We start from the raw sequence: 25,823 nt of genomic DNA, 5'->3' as shown, positions 1-25,823 counted from the left end.
AAAACTATTGTCTGCTAGAGGAATAGTGGAATTATTGCCTGGGACCTGTAGATTGCTCATTACTGCATTACATTTTGTTTATGTTATCCTTTAAATCATTATTTCTAATTTTCAGGTGAAGGCCAGTATGGGAAAGTCTATACATGTATTAATGTGGATACCGGTGAGCTAATGGCTATGAAAGAAGTGAGTAGAATGTCACATGCTCTAAAAAGAATCGGTGCTTATTAAGGTAGCCAAAGGTACACTAAGGAAACAACATACATTGTTCTATAATATCAACCAATTAGGGCAGTGATTTTCAACTGGGTCCTTCAAGACCATCCTGGCCAGTGTGGTTACTCATTTGGAATATGCTGGGGTAGACTTGGCATATTGTTTGTAGAAATTATGAAAACCAGATTAAATTGTTAAATTCTGAGAACTGGGTTGAGAGCCACTTAAGGATTCATTCATTCATTCAATTTTCTATACCAGTTTCCTAAGGAACTCAGAACGGTTTAAATGAATTTATTTAGGTATTCAAGCATTTTTCCCTGTCTGTCCTGGTGGGTTCACAATCTATCTAATATACCTGGGGCAATGGTGGGATTAAGTGACTTGCTCAGGTTTACAAGGAGCAGCGTGAGTTTGAACCCATAACTCAGGGTGCTTAGGGTATAGCTTTAACCACTGTGCCACACTCTCCCTGGTGAGAAAAGCTGTCCTTAATGGGGATGTTTCAAGATTAAACTGAAACACTTCTTCTCGAGAGACACCTTCACAAGCAATGTATTTAAATATGTAAAACAAAATTCTCATTGTGTCATGTCATGTAAATTAGTCCATCTCTGTCATATGTCTATACTTTGGCATTATCACCTTACAGAGATGGACAAAACTCAGAGCATAAGCATATTGGTAATATTTGTCATTTAAACCATATTGGTCCTTAGTGGTGATAGTAGGTGGTTCTGCCTCATAATTTCTAGGTAGTACAAGAACTGTATTTCTTGCACATTTCATATTAATTATTATACAACTTTTGCAGCCCTCCAAGTCTGCTAATCAAGAGACAGAGTAAAACTGGGAAATATTTTGAAGCATGAGTGCCTGCTATTCTTAAACGAACTACAGTGGAACCTTGTTTTGCGAGCATAATTCGTTCCAGAAGCATGTTCGTAAACCAAAGTGCTCGTATATCAAAGCAACTTCCCCTTAGGAATGAATGAAATCGAGGGCAATTCGTTCCATATATCAAAAAGACACCCACCCCCAGGCCACTGGCACGCTTCCACCCCACCCCCTGGAATCGGCTTCGCCCACCTGACCCCCGAGAACTGGCTGCCCGCACCCTTACCGCAATCGGGCACCAGCAAACAGCACTAACCCACAGGACATTACGGTGCCAAAAGAGCCTGCCGGTGATCTTCTGGGCCTTGAGCATCTGCACATGCTCAAAGCCTTCTGGCTCTCTCCGATCACGGTAAGAGTTTGGGCAGGCAGGGGGGCAATACCGATTCTCGGGGGTGGGGGCTTGCATATTGAGTCAATGCTCAGTTTGCGAGGCAAGATTTGCGAGAATGTTCTGCTCGTCTTGCAAAACACTCGCAAACCGCGTTACTCGCAGACCGAGGTTTGACTGCATTGTGGTGTAGGCACTGTTTATTTTTGTCTACTCTATCTAGAATGCATCTCTTCAGATAGTTTTCCTCAAAAGACAGAGGGACATAGAGTTTGGAAAACTACTTGAGTAAATAGAATAAAATGAATTAAATAATATGCCTGTGTATAGATATCTACTATAATAAAACCCTAAGCGCGCATGCGCACTCTTACCGGCGTGTTCGTGATCCATATGTCTGTGGCCGGCAAGAGTGCGCATGCATGCTTTGACTCCTCCCCTCACTCACTAAGTGGCAGCATCCTCGCCCGGGACCCGCTAACTCTCCCTTTTTCGCGTCACTGATGACGTCATCAATGACGCGACAGAGGAACTCAACGGCAGGAGAAAGCCTCAAAGCAGCCTGTTTAGGTGCTGCGGCTGCCAACGCTGGAGAGAAGTTTGTTTTTAAGGTCACTCGCTGGGAGGGTCGCATGGGAGGGAGATATAGGAGAGTCAGCGGGGGTTGGGCTGGGAGTGGAGAGAAGGGGTCTGCCTTGGGTGCTTCAAGGCCTTTGTTCTTTGGGCAGCAGCAGCGTTTACAATTCGCTGCTGTTGCCGGCTTCAGGCCTTCCTCTCTGGCGGGTCCTGCCTACTTCCTGTTTTCATGAAGACAGAGAGGAAGACCTGAAGCCAGCAACAGCAATGAATTGTGAATGCTGCTGCTGCTGCCCGATGAAGTTCAAGGAGGAAAGGGAGCAGAGGGGAGAGAATGGCTTGGAGGGAAGAAGAGATGGCAGGGCATGGAGGGAAGGAGGAAGGTATGACAGACCAAGGGGAAAGGAAGGAGGACATGGCATATGGAACAGAGAGAGAGAGAGGGTGGTCACTGGATGGAAAGAGAAGAGAGGGCAGTAAATGGAAGGGGCAAGACAGAGGGTGAACAGTAGATGGAAGGGGTAGAGAGAGGGAGACAGACACTGAATGGAAGTGTGGGGGAGAGGAGGGACAGCCGCTGAATGGAAGTCTGAGGGACAGGGGGAGCAGACGTTGGAAGGAAGTGGGGAGGAGAAAGAAAAAAGGGCACATACAGGATAGAGGGAAGAGGATAGAGTTAGAAATAAAGATAGACAGACAAGGGGCCAGGGAGAAACACAGACAGAAAGAATGACAGACAGACAGACAGCATCCAAGGAGAGAAAGACAAATTTAAAAAAAACAGACAGACATCTACTCTAGCACCCATTAATGTAACGGGCTAAAACACTAGTATATAGATAGATAGATAGATATAGATAGATAGATTTAGATATATATATGTAGGTATATAAAAAATACACACATATACTGTTTATTTGTGTTTATTTATTCTATATACATTAACTCAGTTTCCCTCAAGAGAGAGATCTGTGTGTGTATTATATAGATAGATAATGCATGCCTATAAATGTGTATGTGTGTATATGTATAGATATAGATATATACACAAAACAAAAAAGCAAAGTTGTGCCTCAAGATGAAGCTAGTTTTTCAGGCTAATGAGCTAAATAGGTCAGTGAACCAAACCAGTAAGAGCCATATCCAGCTTGTTGTTTAATTGTGTATAACAAATAGGTAGTGAAGAAACACACTGTTGTAACTTCACTGGAAATGTCTAGTTAGCTCTTTTGTAATCCGTCTTGAACTGCAAGATATAGGCGGAATAGAAGTCCCTAATGTAATGTAATGTCTTTTGTTCCATCAGATGTTTTCACATTTGTAGTATGCACTGGGAAGCAAATGATTGGGGTGAATCCTCTTAGGGCTAGATGCAGAAAACACTGTCGTTAAGACCGTGTGAATCACAGAGGGCCGATTTTTTTTTTTTTTAAGCTGACTGGAACTGCAATTGATTCACCAACAAACCTCCATGCAAATTATTTGCACAGAGGTTTCTGGTAATCCTTGTCTGATCAGTTGCTCTGAGAGTGACTGACACGTGCTTTCCTCCCCCCATACAATGACGGCCCTCACCAAAGAACCCCCCAGCCCAAACTGGCACCATCCTGTGGCAGCAAAAATTGGTAGAAGAGATGCCCACTCCCTTCTACTAACAGAGGCCCCCTTGTGAACCATCCCCTCCCTTCCTCTCCCCCCAAAAAGGCAGGAAGGATGCCCACTTCCTCCAGCCACCGGTTGCTCCCCTGAGCCTCCCCACACACCCCGAGCTCTTTTCCCTATACCTTTTTGAGAAGTTGAGAGTAGGAGCAATGCTTGGTCCCTACTGGTCTGAGGCCTGCCAGTCCAAAATGGCAGGCCTCTACCTCCCTAGTTCATCATGTGATTCAAGGAGAGGGGCCTAGGGCCCTGATTGGCTCAGATGCCTAATGCCCCTCCCAAGGGGAGCATCCCTCCTACTCTCAACTTCTCACAAAGGTACAGAGGGGTTCGGGGGAGCATTGGGTGGCAGGAGGGAGTGAGCATCCCTCCTGCCCTTTTTTGGAGGTGAAGGGAGAAGGAATGGGATGGTTCAGAGGAAGTGGTGCATCTGGCACAGGGGGGCATTCCTCCTGCCCTTTTTGCTACCGCTGGGAGGGGGAGAAGACTTCACCTGACTGGAGGGAATGGGCATTTCCTGCCATTTTTTGTTTGTGTAGGGGGCCTCTGTTGGCAGGAGGGAGTTGGCATCCCTCCTGCTAATCTTCTCTTGTGTATGTGTGTGTGGGGGGTCGCCATGGTAGGAGGAAATGAGCATACCTCCTGCCGATTTTCACTGGGGGTAGGGTTCCCAGTGCCAGGTCATCATCGAGGGAGGGGAGGCTTTTTTATTCTTTTTTTTTTATGGGACAGATATTGTGCATATGTAACACAATCACAATATATATACCAAAAAAAAGAAAAACCAACAGGCAGGCCTGTCTACCAACAGGTCTTGCCTGACCTGTCAAATTTTGCAGGTTGGTAGGAGCTATTTTTTTGTGGGATGATAGAACATCAATCAGTGGGCTAGCTTGCATAGAATATTAATATTGATGCAAGAAAGGTACAGGCGCAAATTCAAGTGTATGTACACGAACGCAAGGAGCCTAAGGAATAAGATGGGTAAATTAGAAGCTATGGCACAAAAAGATAACGTTGACATCATCAGAATCACGGAAACATGGTGGACTGAGGAAAACGTCTGGGACACTACTACTGGGATACAAGCTATACCGCAGAGACAGAGTGGTTCAAAAAGGTGTTGGCATTGCCATATACATCAAAGAGGGAATTGAATCTACTGGAGAGAACACGCCACAACTGACGGATAAATTAGAGTCTCTATGGGTCAAAATTCCGGGAACAAATGGACTGGAAACAAAGATTGGCATCTACTACCGACCCCCAGGGCAGTCCGAAGAAATTGATGGAGAAATGACGGACGAGATTAAATGCAATTGCAAGGGAGGCAACGCAGTTATCATGGGTGACTTCAACTATCCGGAGATAGACTGAAACCTAGGCACATCTGGCTGCACTAGGGAGACCGAGTTCCTGGATGCTGTAGGCGATTGCTTTCTGGAACAATTTGTCAAGGAAAATACAAGAGGAAATGCAATTCTGGACTTAATTCTGAATGGACTACGAGGACTGGTACAAGGTGTAGAAGTAGAGGGGACACTGGGAAGCAGTGATCACAATATGATCTGCAGCAACCTGGTCCAGAACGACGGCCACGGCGCTGAACTTCCAAAAGGGAAATTACAAAGGGATGAAACTCATGGTGGGGAAGAAGATTAAGAAGAGGATAAGCACTGTAAAAACGCTAGAGCAAGCTTGGTCCCTTTTTAAGGACACAGTCACCGAGGCGCAAAATCTACATATACCGCGTATCAACAAAGGATCCAAGAGGAAAAAGAACAAGGAACTGGTGTGGCTCACTGTAGAGGTGAAGGAAGCGATCAGAGACAAGAAAACTTCATTTAAGGAATGGAAAAGGTCAAAAACGCACGAAAACTGGAATATGCACAAACATCAACGCAGTAAACATCAAGGCAGTAAAAGGGGCCAAAAGAGACCACGAGGAAAAAATAGCCAAGGAGGCGAAAAACTTCAAGCCGTTCTTTTGATACATAAGAATATAAGTGCCTCTGCTGGGTCAGATCAGAGGTCCATCATGCCAAGCAGTCTACTCACGCAGGGGCCCCACCAGGTCCAGGACCTGTATAGTAACCCTCTATCCCCTTTTCCTTCAGAAAATTGTCCAAACCCTTCTTGAACTCCAATACCGTACCTTGTCCTATCACACCCTCTGGAAGCGCATTCCAGGTGTCCACCACCCGTTGGGTGAAGAAGAACTTTCTAGCATTGGTTCTGAACCTGTCCCCTCTTAATTTTTCCAAATGGCCTCTCGTTCTTGTAGTTTTCGAAAGTTTGAAGAATCTATCCCTCTCCACTTTCTCTATGCCCTTCAGGATCTTGTAAGTCTCTATCATGTCCCCTCTAAGTCTCCGCTTCTCCCGGGAATAGAGCCCCAGTTTCTTCAATCTTTTGGCGTATGAAAGGTTTTCCATACCTTTTATCAAACATACCGCTCTCTTCTGAACCCTCTCGAGTATTGCCATATCCTTTTTCAGGTATGGCGACCAATATTGGACGCAGTACTTCAGATGTGGGCTAGGACTACAGCAGAGCGTGATTTGGGGTTGATCATTAGTGGAGACAAGAAATCAGCCAATCAAGTGGAGAAGGCTACATCCAAGTCTAGACAATGCTGGGCTGTATCCGTAGAAGCTTTGTTAGCCGGAAGCCAGAGGTCATAATGCCATTGTACAGAAGCATGGTGAGACCTCATCTGGAGTAATTCTGGAGGCCACACTACCGTAAGGATGTGCTGAGAGTTGAGTCGGTTCAGCGAATGGCCACCAGGATGATCCTGGGGCTCAAGGATTTCTCGTACGAAGACAGGCTGCACAAGTTGCGGCTATACTCTCTCGAAGAACGCAGGGAGAGGGGAGATATGATAGAGACATTTAAGTACATCACTGGTCGCATAGAGGTGGAAGACGACGTTTTCCTTCTAAAAGGACCCTCGTCCACAAGGGGACATCCACTGAAAATCAGGGGGGGGGAAATTTCATGGGGATACTAGGAAGTACTTCTTCACAGAAAGAGTGGTAGACCATTGGAACGAACTCCCGGAACAGGTGATCGTATCCAGCAGCATACAAGATTTTAAGAATAAATGGGATGCCCACGATGGATCCCTACGAGGGTAGCGTAGAGGGTCAGATCCATACGAGGGTAGCGTAGAGGAGGGCAGCTTGGGGAGGGTTGATAGAGTGGGCAGTCTTGATGGGCTATGGCCCTTTTCTGCCATCATTTTCTATGTTTCTACCATCGCCCGATACAACAGCAGGATAACTTCTTTCGTTTTGGTTGTAATACCTTCTTGATTATACCTAGTATTCCATTTGCTTTCTTAGTGGCCGTTGCGCACTGCGCTGACGGCTTCATTGTCTTGTCGACTATTACCCCCAAGTACCTTCCTTGGGTACTCTCACTCAATAACAGTCCTCCCACCGTGTAGATGTATCTCGGGTTTCTGTTTCCTATGTGCAAGACTTTACATTTGTCTACATTAAACTTCATTTGCCATCTCATCGCCCACTCCCCTAGTTTGTTCAGGTCCCTTTGTAAACCTTCGCAGTCCTCTATAGTCCTAGCCCCACTAAATAGTTTGGTGTCGTCTGCGAATTTTATTACTTCGCACTTCGTCCCTGTTTCTAGATCATTTATGAATACATTGAATAGCTGCGGTCCGAGCACCGACCCCTGCGGAACACCATTCATGACCCTCCTCCAATCCGAGTAGTGGCCCTTCACTCCTACCCTCTGTTTCTTACCTGCTAACCAATTCTTGATCCATCTGTGTACGTCTTCTTCCACCCCATGGTTCTTCAGTTTCCGAAGTAGGCGTTCATGGGGTACCTTGTCAAAGGCTTTTTGGAAGTCTAAGTATACGATGTCATTGGGGTCCCCTTTGTCCATCCGTTTGTTAATTCCTTCGAAGAAGTGCAATAAGTTTGTTAGGCATGATCTTCCCTTGCAGAAGCCATGTTGGCTTGTTTTCATAAGTTTATTCCTTTCTAGATGCTCCTCGATGGTATCTTTTATCAGTGCTTCCGCCATTTTCCCTGGAACTGAGGTCAGACTTACTGGTCTGTAGTTCCCCGGGTCACCTCTTGATCCCTTTTTAAAGATGGGCGTAATGTTGGCTATCTTCCAATCCTCCGGGATCACGCCTGTTTTCAGGGATAGATTACAAACTTGCTGTAGTAGTTCTGCTATTTACTCCTTAAGCTCTTTTAGAAACCTAGGTGGATTCTCTCCGGGCCTGATGATTAGTCAGTTTTTTATTTTTCTAACTGCCTATGTACGTCTTCAAGGTTTACTTCCATGGATGTTAATTTTTCTTCTTGTTCTCCTTTGAAGATTTGTTCAGGTTCCGGTATGTTGGATGTGTCCTCATTTGTAAATACTGACGAAAAGAATGTGCTTAGTCTTTCTGGCACTTCTTTCTCCTCCTTCGCCACACCCTTCCTATCTCTGTCATCCAACGGTCCCACCTAATCCCTAGCTGGCTGCTTCCCTTTAATGTATCTAAAGAACGGTTTGAAATTTCATGCTTCCCTAGCTAGCCTCTCTTCATATTCTCTTTTTGCTTTTCTAACCACGAGGTGACATTCTTTTTGATACTCCCTGTGTTCTTTCCACTTCTCCTCGGTTTTACCCTTTTTCCATTTCTTGAATGAATTCTTCTTATCACCTATCGCTTTCTTCACTTTTTTAGTTATCCATGCCGGGTCTTTTGTTCGGCTCTTTTTGCGCCCTTTTCTGAATCTGGGGATATACAGATTTTGCGCCTCGCTCACCGTATCCTTGAATAAAGACCAGGCTTGCTTTACAGTCTGCCATTTCTTTGAGCTGTACCTAAGCTTCTTCCTTACCATTACCCTCATCGCTTCGTAGTTCCCTTTCTTGAAGTTGAGATTTGTTGCTGTGATTCTCTTTCCCTTCGATATTCCTACTTCAACTTTGAACTTGATTACATTAAGGGGAAACGACCCGCGAAGGAAGCAGTGGGGCCGTTGGATGACCATGGAATAAAGGGAGTTCTAAAGGAAGATAAAATAATCGCTGACAAACTGAACACATATTTTGCGTCTGTATTTACCGAAGAGGATATATGCAACATACCGGAACCTATCCAGCTCTATGCTGGAAACGAAGACGGGAAACTGACAGAGTTAACGGTCAGTCTAGAAGAGATGTGCAGGCAGATTCATAGGCTTAAGAGTGATAAATCCGTGGGACCGGATGGCATCCTTCCGAGGGTCATCATGGAACTGAAAGGGACTATAGCTGAACTGCTTCAACTAATAGCCAACTTGTCGATCAAATTGGGAAAGATTCCGGAAGACTGGAAGGTGGCGAATGTTACACTGATCTTCAAAAGGAGTTTGAGGGGAGATCCAGGAAACTACAGACCAGTGAGTCTAACCTCGGTACCGGGAAAGATGGTAGACACGCTGATAAAGGACCGCATCATTGATCACCTTGACGGACACGGTCTGATGAGGACCAGCCAGAACGGTTTCAGCAAAGGCAGATCTTGTCTGACGAACTTGCTGCACTTCTTCGAGGGAGTAAACAGACGGCTAGACAAGGGCGACACAGTCGACATTGTATATCTGGATTTTCAGAAAACGTTCGACAAGGTTCCGGATGAACGACTATTTTGGAAAATTGTGAGTCATGGAATCGAGGGTGAAATGTGGATTAAAAACTGGCTGGAGCATAGGAAACAGAGAGTGGGAGTAAACGGACAACACTTGGAATGGAAGAGTGTCACCAGTGGGGTGCCGCAGGGCTCGGTGCTTGGACCTGTGCTCTTCAACATCTTTATAAATGATATGGACATTGGTATGACGAGTGAGGTGATTAAATTTGCAGACGATACGAAGTTATTCAGAATAGTGAAGACAAAGGGGGATTGTGAAGATCTGTAATGTGACATAATTAAGCTTGAGAAATGGGCATCGACATAGCAAATGAGGTTCAACGTAGGTAGTGTAAAGTGACGCATATAGGTAACAAAAATCTCATGCACGAATACAGGATGTCCAGGGCGGTACTTGGAGAGACCTCCCAGGAAAGAGACTTGGGAGTTTTGATCGACAAGTCGATGAAGCCATCCACGCAATGTGCGGTGACGGCGAAAAGGGCAAATAGAATGCTAGGAATTATTAAGAAGGGGATCACAAACAGATTGGAGAGGGACCTTAGTGTTCCCTCTAAGCTGAGCAGGTGTCCTCCAGCTGCATTGCTACCACTAGGGGGTGGAATATTTTCAGTCGCTAAGGACAGGTATGTTCCCTGGAGTCCTGCAGAACTTGCCTGTCCCTCACAATTGAAAAATGTGACAGTAAAACAGCACCCTCTATTGGTGAGACTGTGGGTGGAGGACTCCTGCTCAGCTTAGAGGGAACAGTGGATCATGCCACTATACCGGGCCATGTTGCGCCCAGCACTGGTCGCCGTACACGAAGAAGGACACGGTACTACTTAAAAGGATCCAGAGAAGAGTGACTAAAATTGTTAAGGGGCTGAAGGAGTTGCCGTACAGTGAGAGATTGGAGAAACTGAAGGGAATAGACTTAGTAGATAAAGACTGTTCACTCTCTCCAAGGTAGGGAGAACGAAAGGGCATTCTCTAAAGTTGAAAGGGGATAGATTCTGTACAAACATAAGGAAATTCTTCTTCACCCAGAGAGTGGTGGAAAACTGGAATGCTTTTCCGGAGTCTGTTATAGGGGAAAACACCCTCCAGGGTTTCAAGACAAAGTTGTACAAGTTTCTGCTAAACTGGAGCATACACAGATGAGGCTGGACTTACTTAGAGCACTGGTCTTTTACCTGAGGGCCACTGCGTGAGCGGACTGCAGGGCACGATGAACCACTTGTCTGACCCAGCAGCAGCAATTCTTATGTTCTTAAGTTTTTATTTGTGTGCCTAGATCAGAGAATGAGCAATCGCATGGTGAAACATGCAGTGGGCTGTTTTGGACATCAGGTTGGTAAATACGATTGGTCGCTAAACCTGTCAAACTGTCCTTCAGCTCTTATGGTAATCTTAAGAACATAAGAATAGCCTTACTGGGTCAAACCAATGGTCCATCAACCCCATAAGAACATAAAAACTGCAATCTCCGGATCAGACCTAAGGTCCATCGAGTCCGGTGATCCGCACACGCGGAGGCCCAGTCAGGTGTACACCTGATGTAGTTTTAGTCACCCATATCCCTCTATGCCTCTCGTAAGGAGCTGTGCATCTAATTTGCTTTTGAATCCTAGAACGGTTGATTCCGTAATAACCTCCTCTGGGAGAGCATTCCAGGTGTCCACCACTCGCTGCGTGAAGCAGAACTTTCTGACATTAGTCCTGGACTTGTCCCCCCTTAGCTTCAGTCCATGTCCTCTTGCCTGTGACATGTTGGACAATGTAAATTATTTTTTTTCCTGCTCTATTTTGTTGATGCCTTTCAGTATTTTGAAAGTCTCAATCATATCCCCTCGCAGTCTCCTCTTCTCAAGAACATAAGAATTGCCACTGCTGAGTCAGACCATTGGTCCATAATGCCCAGCAGTCCGCTCACGCGGCGGCCCTCTGGTCTAAGACCAGCACCCTAACTGAGACTAGCCCTACCAGTGCACGTTCTTGTTCAGCAGAAACTTGTCTAACTTTGTCTTGAATCCTTGGAGGGTGTTTTCCCCTACAACAGCCTCTGGAAGGGCGTTCCAGCTTTCTACCACTCTCTGGGTGAAGAAGAACTTCCTTACGTTTGTACGGAATCTATCCCCTTTCAACTTTAGAGAGTGCCCTCTTGTTCTCCCTACCTTGGAGAGGGTGAACAACCTGTCCTTATCTACTAAGTCTATCCCCTTCAGTACCATGAATGTTTCGATCATGTCCCCTCTCAATCTCCTCTGTTCGAGGGAGAAGAGGCCCAGTTTCTCTAATCTTTCGCTGTACGGCAGCTCCTCCAGCCCCTTAACCATCTTAGTCGCTCTTCTCTGGACCCTTTCGAGTAGTACCATGTCCTTCTTCATGTACAGCGACCAGTGCTGGATGCAGTACTCCAGGTGAGGACGTACCATGGCCCAGTACAGCGGCATGATAACCTTTTCTGAACTGTTCGTGATTCCCTTCTTTATCATTCCTAGCATTCTGTTTGCCCTTTTTGCTGCCGCCGCACATTGTGAACAGCTTCATCGACTTGTCGATCAGAACTCCCAAGTCCCTTTCCTGGGAGGTCTCTCCAAGTACTGCCCCGGACATCCTGTATTCATGCATGAGATTTTTGTTACCGACATGCATCACTTTACACTTAATCCACGTTGAACCTCATTTGCCATGTCAATGCCCATTCATTGAGCTTGATTGTCACGTTGCAGATCTTCGCAATCCCCCTGCGTCTTTACTACTCTGAATAACTTCATATCATCTGCAAATTTAATCACCTTGCTTGTCGTACCTATGTCCAGATCATTTATAAAGATGTTAAAGAGCACAGGTCCAAGCACTGAGCCCTGCGGCACCCTAATGGTGACGCTCTTCCAGTCCAAGTATTGTCCATTTACCCCCACTCTCTGTTCCTATGCTCCAGCCAGTTTTTAATCCATGTGAGTATTTCACCCTTAATTCCATGGCTTGAAATTTTCCAAAGTAGTCGTTCATGCGGAACCTTGTCGAACGCCTTCTGAAAATCCAGATATACAATGTCGAACAGATCGCCCTTGTCTATCTGTCTGTTTACTCCCTCAAAGAAGTGCAGCAAGTTTGTCAAACACGATCTGCCTTTGCTAAAACCGTGCTGACTGGTCCTCATCAGCCCATGTCCGTCAAGATGATCAATGATGCTGTCCTTTATCAGTGCTCTACCATCTTTCCCGGTACCGAGGTCAGACTCACCGGTCTGTAGTTTCCCGGATCTCCCCTCGAAACTTTCTTGAAGATCGGTGTAACATTCGCCACTTTCCTGTCTTCCGGAATCTTTCCCGATTTGATCGACAGATTGGCTATTAGTTGAAGCAGTTCAGCTATGGTCCCTTTCAGTTCCTTGATGACCGTCGGATGGTTGCCATCCAGTCCCGGGGATTTATCGCTCTTAAGCCTATCAATCTGCCTACATACTTCCTCTAGACTGACCATCAACCCTGTCAGCTTTCCGTCTTCATTTCCAGCATATAGCCTGATGGGTTCCAGTATGCTGTGTACATCTTCTTCGGTAAATACAGATGCAAATAATGTGTTCAGTTTGTCAGCGATTGCTTTGTCCTCCTTTAGCGCTCCCTTTATTCCATGGTCATCCAACGGTCCCACCACTTCCTTTGCGGGTCGCTTCCCCATAATATATTGAAAGAACGACTTGAAGTTCTTCGCCTCCTTGGCTATTTTTTCCTCGTAGTCTCTTTTGGCCCCTTTTACCGCCTTATGGCACCTGCATTGATGATGTTTGTGCTTGTTCCACTTTTCATCCGTTTTTGACCTTTTCCATTCCTTAAATGAAGTTTTCTTGTCTCTGATCGCTTCCTTCACCTCTACAATGAGCCACGCCGGTTCTTTGTTCTTTTTCCTCTTGGATCCCTTGTTGATACGCGGTATATATAGATTTTGCGCCTCGGTGACTGTGTCCTTAAAAAGGGAAAACAGTCCCAATTTCTTAAGTCGTTACTCATATTCCAAGTTCTCCATACAATTTATTAGCTTCGTTGCTCGTCTCTGCACCCTCTCCAGCAGTTTTATATCCTTCTTTAGGTTGGGAGACCAATGTTGGACACAGTATTCCAAGTGTGGTCTGACCATTGCCCTATTAAGCGGTATTATAACTTTCTCTGATCTACTCGTGATTCCTTTCTTTATCATGCCTAACATTCTATTTGCTTTCTTTGCTGCCGCCACACATTGTTCTGACGGTTTCAGGTTCATATCTTTCAGTACACCCAGGTCCTTTTCTTTTTCGCTCTTACCCAGAGTTGCACCTGACATTCTGTACTCGTATTCCTTGTTCCTACTGCCTAAATGCATTACTTTACACTTTTCCACATTAAACTTCATCTGCCATTTCTCTGCCCATTTCTCTATCTGCCACAAGTCACTCTGGAGTACTTCGCTATCCTTCTGTGATCTGATTGCCCGGCATAACTTTGTGTCGTCAGCAAACTTGATGAACCCACTGGATGTTCCTTCTTGGTCATTTATGAAAATATTAAATAAGATGGGCCCAAGTACCAAGCCCTGGGGCACACTGCTAGTCACTTTCTCCCAGTCTGAGAACTTCCCATTTATGCCCACTCTCTGCTTTCTGTTCTACAGCCATTTGCCTATCCATCTTAGTATATCTCCCTCTATTCCATGGCTTTGTAGTTTTCTGAAAAGTCTTTCATGTGGAACTTTGTCGAACGCTTTTTAATAATAATAATAATAACTTTATTTTTCTATACCGCCATAGTCAGGTGACTTCTAGGCGGTTCACACTGTAAGAAGGCTGGACATTCAGCGAATAACAAGGTCACAATACAATACAATAAGTCAACATACAATACAAGACAAAACAATACAATACAATTCAATGAGTGTATACAACACAGTACAATATAATACAACGAGTCTAAATATAATACAATACAATAAGTCTAAAGACAACACCATACATAAGTCTAATACAGTATCGTACAATGAGTCTAAATATAATACAATAGTGAAGAGGGGAAAGTTACAGATTGGGGTTCAATGGGTAATGAGTAACTGAGTATTTCTTTAGAACTTCCATTTGAATTGGAGTACTATGGATAGCGAATATCTGAGTACATGAGGGGCATCTTGAGAAAGAAAGAAAGGCGTTTAAAGGGAGGGGAGTCCTAGTGCGGGAGGGGACGATTTTAGTCCGTGAATTTTTCGAATAGGACGGTTTTGATCGATTTGCGGAATGCACTGTAAGACAGGTTGGGTTCGTTTATGTAGTTTTTCAGCCAAACTTGCTGTCTGTTCGCTTGGAACTTAAAGGTTCTATCCAGGAATGATTTGTATCTGCAGCCCGTAATCTTTGGGTATGCAAATATGTTTTTGTTTCTGGTCGCTCGTGTGGGGTTGTGTAGGATGAAGTGAGTTTGTAGGTATGAAGGTGCTAGTCCCCAGACTTGCTTGAAACAGGTGCAAGCAAATTTGAATAGTATTCGCGCTTCTGTTGGAAGCCAGTGCAGCTTTTTATAGTAGGGGCTGATGTGGTCGTTTTTTCTTAGTCCGAAGATTAGTCGAACGGCGGTGTTTTGTATTAATCTCAGTTTTTTTATTGTTTTTTGTGGGATGCCCAAGTAGATGATGTTGCAGTAGTCAAGAATGGATAAGATCAGTGCCTGTACCAGCAACCTGAATGATGTTGGGTCAAAGTATTTTTTTATGGTCCTTAGTTTCCATAGCGTGTAAAAACATTTTTTCACTAGTGAGTGTGTGTGGTCAGTCATAGTTAGGTGTGTGTCTAGGGTGATACCAAGTATTTTTATGTTATTAGAAATTGGGTATTCATGATTGTTTATTTTTATCGATGTTCTCGTAATTTTGTCATTAGGACTAGCCAGAAAGACTTTTGTTTTTTCTGCGTTTAATTTTAGTTTGAAATTGGTGGTCCATTTATCGATTTCGGTCATTACGTTTGAGAGATTGTCTACAATTTATTTTGTGATGTCATTTAAGGGGATTAGGATGGATATGTCGTCTGCGTAAATGTAGTGTATTAAGTTTAGTTTTTGTAGGAGGTGGCCTAAGGAGGCGATATAGATGTTGAAAAGTGTGGGCGATAGGGGGGAACCTTGAGGCACGCCTGATGGGAAATCCTGATTATCATTAGTTATGGGATGTAATTCATAGTGGGTCCAGAATTCTGTTGGGTTAATAATGCCCCGGAAACCACTGATCTAGAGTACGTATGCCCGCCTTCATCCAGTGCTTCCAGATGATCTTAAACCCACCAGTTTGAATCTTGGAGTTCAGCCAAAGGGACTAACAAATAGATTTATGAATCGGAATAGATGTTAAATTATTAATAAATTTTAATGTGTCTCAAGTATCCAATAAGATTTTATTGTTCTTATACAACCTAGGTATCTAGACACTCAAAATGTGACAATCTCATTGGAGACAGGAGTTGCCATTCCAACCATAACCAGTCTGGAAGATTTTCTGTGAGCTTGGGGAGGATCCAATACATACCCTGACGCATAATATAGGCTTGATGATACCTATAAAAGTTTGGGAAATTTACCCCACCCTCCACAATTGGCTTTTGTAAAGATACAAAGGCAATTCTTGCTGCTTTCCCCAGCCAAATAAATTTTGTAAGAATACTGTTTAATTTTTTGTAAAAGGATCCCTGAAAAAACACTGGTAACATACCCATTTGGTAGCAAACCACAGGCAAAATCATCATTTTAACCGTCTGGACTCTCCCCCACCAAGACAAAGTCATTTTTCATCAAAGGCCTATGAATGGTAGTTGATCATAGCAAATGACATTGCCATTAGAACCCTTGCTTTGGTATTTTTCTTTCCCTTTCAGCATGAAAACTGCTAAGGAAGACTAATGGTTAAAGTTAGAGGCTTGTATGGATGCTGCGGGGGCGGTGATGGGGACAGTGGTGGCAGGGATGGGACAGGGACAAATTTTTTCCTCGTGTTATTCTTTAGCCCTAACTTTTTTAGTCTTTCCTCATGCAAGAGGAGTTTCATCCCCTTTATCATCTTGCACACTCTTCTTTGAACCTTTTCTAGCACCACAATATCTTTCTTGAGATAAGGAGACCAGAATTGAACGCAATACTCCAGATGAGGTCATGCAATGGAACAATGCAGGGGCATTATATCAGTCTTGTTAACCATTCCTTTTTAAATAATTCCTAGCATCCTGTTTGCTTTTTTGGCCGCCGCACACATTGGGCGGAAGCTTTCAGCGTATTGTCTATGATGACACCCAGATCCTTTTCTTGGGCGCTAACCCCCAAGGTGGATCCTAGCATCTGGTAATTGTGATTTGGGTTATTCTTCTCAATGTGCATCACTTTGCATTTGTCCACATAAAATTTTCATCTGCCACTAGGGAACACTATTGTGGGACATCAGATATGCAGAATTCTAACAGGAGTGAATCCTCCCGGTTCCTTTAACCCTTAATGTTTGCTTTACAGTGCATAACTACAAGTCTAAAAACGTTGTTAGAGAAATGCAAGTTTCTTTCACTGCCTATCAGTTATGCAAAATTATATCTAGTTACCTAAAATCTGGGTATGGCCATTGTTGCTGGCTTAATGCAGTATTCTTTTTATTAGTCTGTAAAAAGGCTAGTTCCATCCACAGACTGAACATTTATCTAGTTGATATTTATACTACTCTATTCAATTTCTATTAACTACGGTACTTAAAAAAAAATACTCTTTCACAGATCCGATTTCAACCAAATGATCACAAAACCATCAAAGAAACAGCTGATGAACTGAAGATTTTTGAAGGTATCAAGCATCCAAATCTAGTGCGTTACTTCGGTGTGGAGCTCCACAGAGTAAGTGAGGATGCCTATCATTCTAGGTCTAAGAACCAGTAGTATACCTGCACTATGCAGGCATAGAAGGGCACCTGGTCTCAGAACTCATTCTGTTTCCCTCCTCTTCCTGTGCTTCCTAAACACTAAAAATGTTAATGCACAACTGCTAAGTAACCTCATTTCTGGAGAAACTCTTTTTTTGGCCAATCCTGGGTTTTGAACTTGGGTCCCAGTGCATTGTAATCTGCTTTTTCTCACACGATGACAGCAATACAGGTGCTACAGTTACAGGAAGAGGATGATTCAAAAGTCTCCCTCCAGCCACTCCATATCACTTAGGAGATGCAAGTGCAAAAAAACAGTGCACTGACAGTTTCTCAGATGTGAAAAAGCAGGTTAATAATAAAAAGAAAAAGAAGGCTGGGGGTGGGTGGATGAAGCAATCTGCATATGTTTGTACCAGAATTGTACAGCTGTCTGAGAAGGCCTATTTAACCTATGCTTTTAAAATTGAAATGTGATGTACCCTGTAAGAACAGAAGGTGTAAAGACATATGTCTTAAATATGTTGTCCTCCTTCAAAAGGAAGAAATGTACATCTTCATGGAGTACTGTGATGAGGGCACTCTTGAGGAGGTGGCAAGATTGGGCCTTCAGGAACACGTCATCAGACTGTATTCAAAGCAGATCACCATCGCTATCAATGTACTTCATGAACATGGCATAGTGCATCGAGATATTAAAGGTAAATTAGTGCCAGGGTTTAAGGTAACATAGTTTTGTGCGATATAAACCTCTCTGCAATGTGTAAGCTTGGAGTTCTTGTGTTGGTACCAATGTATTTTATCAATCTGCTGCCTTTTAATGAATGGTGATTCAGTTGTTTGTGTTGTTCTACAGCAGCTATATTTAGACTTTTATGTGCCATTAATCTAGTGCTCTGAGTCAGGGGTTTGCTTCATTTTTAGAGATATGACTGCCACCCAAGGCACTTCCAAAGGTGGACAAAAATGGTGGCCAAGTTGATGTGTTTACTGTGAAGGTCAGGAGTCCTTAAGGTACAAACCATTTTAGAAAGTAGGGAAGGGTTACTGTTTAGATCAGTGGTCTCAAACTCAAACCCTTTTCAGGGCCACGTTTTGGATTTGTAGGAATTTGGAGGGCCTCAGAAAAAATAGTTAAAGTCTTATTGAAGAAATGACAATTTTGCATGAGGTAAAACTTTTTATAGGTTATAAATCTTTCCTTTTGGCTAAGTCTTAATAATAATATTGTAATTTATAGCTAAAGAGACATATGATCAAGAAACTGTTTTATTTTACTTTTGTGATTATGATAAACATACCAAGGGCCTCAAAATAGTACCTGGCGGGCCACATATGGCTCCCGAGCCACGAGTTTGAGACCACTGGTTTAGATGTACATGTCACTGAGGAGCCTCCTAAAAAATAGTGTCTACTGCATATTTATTTAAGAAATTTTATACCATGCAATCATAAAGGTCTAGGCAGTTCACATTCTGTACTTACATAATTAAAAATGCAAACAAACAATACAAAACATACAAATGTAATTTCTTTTCCCTTACTTTTCCACTCAATTTATAAACTTATGTAAACCTTTTCCTACCCTTTCTCATTTTTAAGTTCTTGTAAACCGTGCCAAGCTCTACTTCCGTGGAGATGAAGCGGTATATAAACTTAAGGTTTAGTTTAGTTTAAATACCGTATATATCCAAATATAAGTTGAGACCCCCATTTCCCCCCCAAAAGGGAGGAATAATGGTTGACTCAAATATAAGTCGAACTGCTAATGTTTAAGTGCCCTACCATTCAGGAAACCGCTTAGTGCTGAGTGGCAGTGCTAAGCGGCTGAAGCCGGAACTTGCGGCAGCGACCGACTGGGTTAGCAACGGGGCAGGAGCGCGGAAAGCTTACTCCTGCCCGCTACACCTCTGGACCACCAGGGATTCCAGCAGCAGAGCAGGTACGATGAACAGGGCAGGGAGGGGGGGGACAGGGTGCAGGGCCTGGCAGAGGCCTACAATAAGTCTGGGTAGGGGGCAGCTGCGCACTGGCCTAATTATAAACCAGGATCCCCATTTTTGGGCCAATTTTTTTGCTCAAAAATCCTAGTTTATATTTGAGTATATACGGTAATAGTATAAAGAAAATCCAAAAGCAGTCCACAAAAAAAATGTTATCAGTCCCCATCAGGCCCAGTGTTACTTATATATTCACCATACTGCAAAAGCCTGTTGAAAAAGCAGGGTCTTAAATAAAGTTAAGTAGGACAACTCTTTTTATGCCTCTCAAAATTAGTTTTTGTGTCACTTCTTTTGCTCAGGTGCCAACATCTTCCTGACTTCTTCTGGGCTGATAAAGCTTGGAGACTTTGGATGCTCAGTGAAACTGAAAAACAATGCCCAGACCATGCCTGGAGAGGTGAACAGCACTTTGGGCACTGCAGGTAGGAACTCTGCAGTAATATGTGATTAATCAGTGCTTTGCATTTAGAAGGGGAAAGAATAATTTTCTCTTGCCAAATCTTATGGAGTGCTTCTGCATGATGACCCTGCAAGGAGATATTCTGTTGACAATGTTCAGACAGACTTTGGATCCAGGCAAGTGGGCGCTGTCTTCAGCAGAATTTAAAGCCATTGTGTGGTGCTGGGGTCAGCCGCACTTCAACCTCATGGCTACGGTGAAGAACTCCAAAGCCGTCCGATTCTTCATACAAAGATCCGAGCCTTGAAGTGAGGGCCTAAACACTCTAGTACTGGCGTGGCTGCAGGGAGTTTTATAGTATGTTTTTCCTCCCTAGTTCATGATAGGTTGGGTCCTTTGCTAGATTGTAACTCAGGGAAGGGTCATTCTGGTGGCTCCAGATTGGCCATGCAGACTGAGGTACGCAGATGTCTTCGCATAGGTAGAAGACTATTCCAGATTTTCTCTTTGTGTCCAGTCTGCATGGATGATCCGAATTGCTTTACTCTTACAGCATGGCTGTTGAGAGCAGAGCATTAGAGCGCAAAGGATATTCTGATGTAATCATTTCTACTGTTCTGAAATCTAAGAAGTCAATTACTATGTCTGCCTGCACTAAGGCGTGGAAGACTTTCTTTCCAACATTGGTTCAACTGACAACGTGTGGAGCTGTATTCTGCTCCGGTTTCGGTGGTGCTAGCCTTTCTCCAGGCAGACTTTGATAAGGGCCTCACCATGGCTTCCCTTTGGGTCCAAGTCGCAAGGCTCTCTTGTTTCAGAGCCTTGGACTACAGTTCTTCGCTTGCGTCTCACCTTGACATGGCCAGATTTCTGAAAGGTACTCTTCATATTAGACCACAGATCAAACCATTGTTCCCTTCATGGGACCTTAACTTGGTTCTCTTTGAGCCTCTGAAAGATGCTTTCCTCTTGGACCTCATGCTGAAGGCAGTACTTCTGGTCACCATTACTTCAACGAGACGTGTTTCAAAGCTTCAGACTCTGTCTTGTAGAGAGCCTTTCTTGAGGATTTCGGAGACTGAGATCTCTCTCCGCATGGCTCCTTCGTTATTGCCGAAAGTGGTGTCGGCATTCCATGTTAATCAGGAAGTGTGTTTACCTGTTTTTCAGCCTACTGGTGCTAGAAAGCAGGATCACATTTTGAAGAACTTGGATGTACGCAGAATAGTTCTGTGTTATCTGGAGGTTACAAATGAGTTTCACCTCTCAACATCTGTTTGTGCCAACTCTTCTAAGCGGACTTCTCCCGCTTCCAAGGCCACTATTTCCATATGGATCCATAAGACCATTTTGTCAGCCTACCTTTCTTTGCGATAAACAGTTTGTAGAGTAGCTACTTGGTCCACTCTGTACACGTTTGCCAAATTTTACAGAGTGGATGTGGCTGCCATCAGGGTCAATTTTTTGTTCTTCTTTCGTGGCTGCAGTCAGCCCACCCTAAGTTTTTGGGACTGCTTTTGTATGTCTTGCTTGTCTTGAATGATTCACCTATTAAAATGGAAAAAGAGATTATGTCCTTACCTTGATGATATATTTTCCAGTAGATAGGTGAGTCATTCTAGACTCCTGCCCTATCATTCCTGCACCTGCCCACTATCTCATTCTGCTTATGCTTCTTCAAGTTTGATTCTTGGATGTCAGTCAGCCCTTTGGGGCCTTGAAGAATTCTATATATATGTTAAAGATGCACGCAGGGGTACTTCCTAAGCTCTTTTGATGCTTTTGTTGGCTGTTTGATGTTTGTTGCTGTCGTGTTGCTTATTTGAGCAGAACAGTTGATTCTTGGGAAAATTGATGACCATACTTCATATACTGTCGATGGAGCTATTTTTGCTTGGGTACTAATTACAGGTGGCAGTAGAGCTTCCAGTGAAATAGAGGAGGGTTAGAAAAAAATCTGGAGTGGATTCCTTCTGCAGATGACTCGCTGTCTTTGAGACATAACCCGCTTGTCTAGAATGACTTGGAAATCTACTGGAAAAGATATTATCAATGTAAGGACATAATCTCTTTTAATGCATAAATTTTTGACTAATAACAGAAGCTCTGTAATCACTTTAAAAAAACAGCATATTTAGCACATTTCATAAAAATAATGTTCATAAGCTACCCAAGCTGCTAATAATAATTTGTCCAGGTCACGTGATGCATCCTGCCTAAGTGGATGCGTGCGAGTGGAGCTCCCTCGGATCCCCCTTAATATCAGCTACTATATCTCACAATTTGCCACCGACAACCGGATTGAGCTTTTTGGGGAGACAAAGAAAGTGCTCTGCCATGGCTGTGGTGGTTTCCATGGCTTCCAGCTGACTGGTATGCCTGTAAAACTGGCACGAGCAGTTAAAGATCAGCCTGCTCTGACCATGGCCAAAATGGCGGAGGAGACTGCGACTTTTACAGTCCCCACAAGGGACTGGGTGCAAGAGATCACACGATCGGTATCTGTAGCGCTGGCAGACTGATTAAATAAACTCCAGTCGGGCATGGAGGAAATGCATGAGAAGTTTGATTCTCATGCTCGCCGGGTTACCGAAGTGGAGCAGAAGGTAGCCATGCAAGAGGACACGTGCAGCGGCCTTGACACCCGAGTGCTCACGCTGCAAAAGGAAACCGAGAATTTGAAAGTACAGCTTGATGAGCCGGAGAACTGGAGTTGCAGGAATAATCTCTGGCTGGTGGGGCTGCCGGAGGCAGTTAAAGACACGGAGCTCTTATACCATCTTCTCTACCTGGCTCTTGGAACAGTTGCAGCTATTTGCCTGTGAACGGGCCCATCGGATCGTCTCCCCGCAACAGCCGGAGAATAGGAGACCTCGCACCACGATAGCCAGATACAACAGCTGGAGGGAGAAGGCGAACATCCTGCGGGCATACCGTAAGAAACGGCCCCTGGAATACAAGGGAGCGAAGATACTTCTCTTCAGTGAATACTCTTATCAGAGTGGCGGCGCAGCGCAAGCTAATGTCACCCTTCTGCTCAGCGCTGCACTCCAAAGGCATCCAATAATAATTTGTCCAGTTATCCGATAACTTCATCAGCCTTGAATTAGAAACATAGAAATATAGAAAATGACGGCAGAAAAGGGCCATAGCCCACCAAGTCTGCCCACTCTATTAACCCTCCCCCAACTACCCACCTAGGGGTTTCACTCTGATGGCATCACCTCTACACTACCCTTGTAGAGATCAGACGTGGGCATCCCACTTTTTCTTAAAATCTTGCACGCTGCTGGCCATGATCACTTGCACAGGGAGCCCGTTCCAATGGTCAAACACTCTTTCTGTGAAGAAATACTTCCTGGTGTCTCCATGAAATTTCCCGCCCCTGATTTTCAGCGGATGCCCTCTTGTGGTCGAGAGACCTCTGAGAAAGAAAATATCATCTTCCACCATGATACGACCAGTGATATACGTAAATATCTCAATCATGTCTCCCCTCTCCCTATGTTCTTCGAGAGAGTATAGCCGCAATTTGTTCAACCTTTCCTCGTACGTGAGATCCTTGAGCACCGAGATCATCCTGGTGGCCATTTGCTGAACTGACTCAACTCTCAGCACATCCTTACGGTAATGTGGCCTCCAGAATTGTACAGAGTACTCCAGATGAGGTCTCACCATGGTTCTGTACAATGGCATTATAACCTCCGGCTTCCAGCTAACAAAATTTCTACGGATACAACCCAGCATTTGTCTAGCCTTGGATGAAGCCTTCACCACTTGATTGGCAGTTTTCATGTCTTCACTAATGATCACCCCTAAATCCCGTTCTGCTGCAGTTCTAGCCAAGGTCTCACCATTCAGTGTGTACGTTCTGCATGGATTATTGTTGCCAAGGTGCATGACCTTGCATTTTTTTGCATTGAAGCCCAGCTGCCAGGTCGAGAACCAATGTTCCAGTAAAAGCAGGTCTTGCTTCATGCTGTAGGACAAATCGCTTTTACTTACAATGTTACATAATTTGGCATCGTCGGCAAATAATGTTATTTTACCTTGAAGTCCATGAGTCAGGTCTCCTACGAATATGTTGAAAAGGATCGGACCCAGGACTGAGCCCTGCGGCACTCCACTGGTCACCTCCGACGTTTTAGAGAGGGTACCGTTAACCAACACCCTCTGAAGTCTACCACTTAGCCAGTCATTGACCCATGCAGTTAGTGTTACACCTAATCCTATTGATTTCATCTTGCTCAATAACCTACGGTGGGGGACGCTATCAAAAGCTTTACTGAAGTCCAAGTACACAACGACCAGGGACTCCCAAGTCCAGCTTTCTAGTTACCCAGTCAAAGAAGCTGATAAGATTGGATTGGCAGGACCTACCCTTGGTGAATCCATTTTGGTGGGGATTGTGTAGATTCTCCTCGTTCAGGATCTTGTCTAATTCGCGTTTGATTAGTGTTTCCATGAGCTTACTCGCTATCGATGTGAGACTCACCGGTCTGTAATTCGCCCTGCAACCCTTTTTGTGCAGAGGAACGACGTTAGCTGTTTTCCAATCCAAGGGGATTCTTCCTGTACTCAGGGAGAGATTGAAGAGTACGGATAACGGTTCCGCTAGGACGTCACACAGCTCTCTGAGCACCCTGGGGTGTAGATTGTCCGGTCCCATGGCTTTGTTCCCCTTGAGTTTTGATAGCTCGCCGTAGACGTCGCCGGGTGTAAACTCGAAATTCCGAAACGGGTCTTCCGAGTTTTGCTTCACCTGCAACTGTGGGCTGAACCCCGGCGCTTCGCAGGTGAAGACTGAGCAGAAGTACTCATTTAGTAGTTCGGCTTTATCTGTATCTGATTCTGCATAATTCCCGTCAGGTTTTCTAAGGCATACTATCCCATCAGTGTTTCTTTTTCTGTCACTAATATACCTGAAGAAAGTAGGAATACCGAAGGGAAAAAGAACCATAGCGACAACTTTTAACTTCAAGAAAGGAGACTACAAAGCGATGAGAGTAATGGTAAGGAAGAAACTTAGGAACAAGCCTGGTCTTTAGTCCAGGACACGGTGATCGAGGCGCAAAATCTGCATATCCCAAGATTCAGAAAAGGGTGCAAAAGGAATTGAACAAAAGACCCGGCGTGGATAACCAAATAAGTGATGAAAGCGATAGGTGATAAGAAGATTTCATTCAGGAAATGGAAAAAAGACAAAATGGAGGAGAACTAGAAAGAGCACAGGAAGTATCAAAAAGAATGTCACTGTGTGGTTAGAAAAGCCAAAAAGGAATATGAAGAAAGGCTAGCCAAGGAAGCACGAAATTTAAAACCGTTCTTCAGATATGTTAAAGGGAAGCAGTCGGCTAGGGAGGAGGTGGGACCGCTGGATGACGGAGACAGGAAGGGAGTGGTGAAGGAGGAGAGAGAAGTGGCAGAAAGACTAAACATGTTCTTTTCGTCTGTATTTACAAAAGAGGACACATCCAACATACCGGAACCTGAGCAAATCTTCAAAGGAGACCAAACAAATAAATTAACATCCATGGAAGAAAGCCTTGAAGACGTACGTAGGCAGTTAGAAAAATTAAAAACCGACAAATCACCGGGCCCGGACGGAATCCACCCTAGGGTACTGAAGGAACTAAAGGAGGAAATAGCGAACTACTACAGCAAGTTTGCAATCTATCCTTGAAAACAGGAGTGATCCCAGAGGATTGGAAGATAGCCAATGTTACGCCCATCTTTAAAAAGGGATCAAGAGGTGACCTGGGGAATTACAGACCGGTGAGTCTGACCTCGTTCTGGGGAAAATGGCGGAAGCACTAATAAAAGACAGCATAGATGAGCATTTTGAAAGAAATAAACTTCTAATCGCAAGCCAACATGGCGTTGGCTTCTGCAAGGGGAGATCGTGCCTAACGAACTTACTACACTTCTTCGAAGGATTTAACAAAAGAATGTGCTTCTAACTACCCAACAAAATCTAAAATGCTTCTAATTTGCCCAATACTTATCACCTTAAGATCTCGACTTCTCTTTGGTAGTTCTTATTACCCAACATTTATCATCTTAAGATCTCGACAACTCTGAGATACTTCTTAAGTAAATATTATGACATCGCTTATGCTGTTCCTGCAAACTTTTAATGTAATCCTTGATAACTTTGATGTAATCCGCCTTGAACTGCAA

The 25,823-nt window shown here is 44.1% G+C and overlaps 1 protein-coding gene across 16 annotated transcripts in view; it reads left to right on the top strand.

The window, feature by feature from the left end:
- MAP3K4 (mitogen-activated protein kinase kinase kinase 4) overlaps positions 1 to 25,823 on the top strand; it is a 462,673-nt gene that overhangs the window by 394,302 nt on the left and 42,548 nt on the right. For all 16 annotated transcript variants that reach the window (XM_033937735.1, XM_033937734.1, XM_033937737.1 and 13 more), the window contains 4 exons: positions 116 to 186; positions 17,098 to 17,214; positions 17,782 to 17,941; positions 19,543 to 19,665. In XM_033937735.1, the coding sequence (XP_033793626.1) occupies positions 116 to 186; positions 17,098 to 17,214; positions 17,782 to 17,941; positions 19,543 to 19,665 (471 nt within the window). The remainder of the gene's footprint in view (positions 1 to 115; positions 187 to 17,097; positions 17,215 to 17,781; positions 17,942 to 19,542; positions 19,666 to 25,823) is intronic.

This window comes from Geotrypetes seraphini, chromosome 3 (assembly GCF_902459505.1).
Source record: "Geotrypetes seraphini chromosome 3, aGeoSer1.1, whole genome shotgun sequence".
Taxonomy (NCBI): Eukaryota; Metazoa; Chordata; class Amphibia; order Gymnophiona; family Dermophiidae; genus Geotrypetes; species Geotrypetes seraphini.
This window is presented reverse-complemented; position numbering and strand designations above follow the sequence as displayed.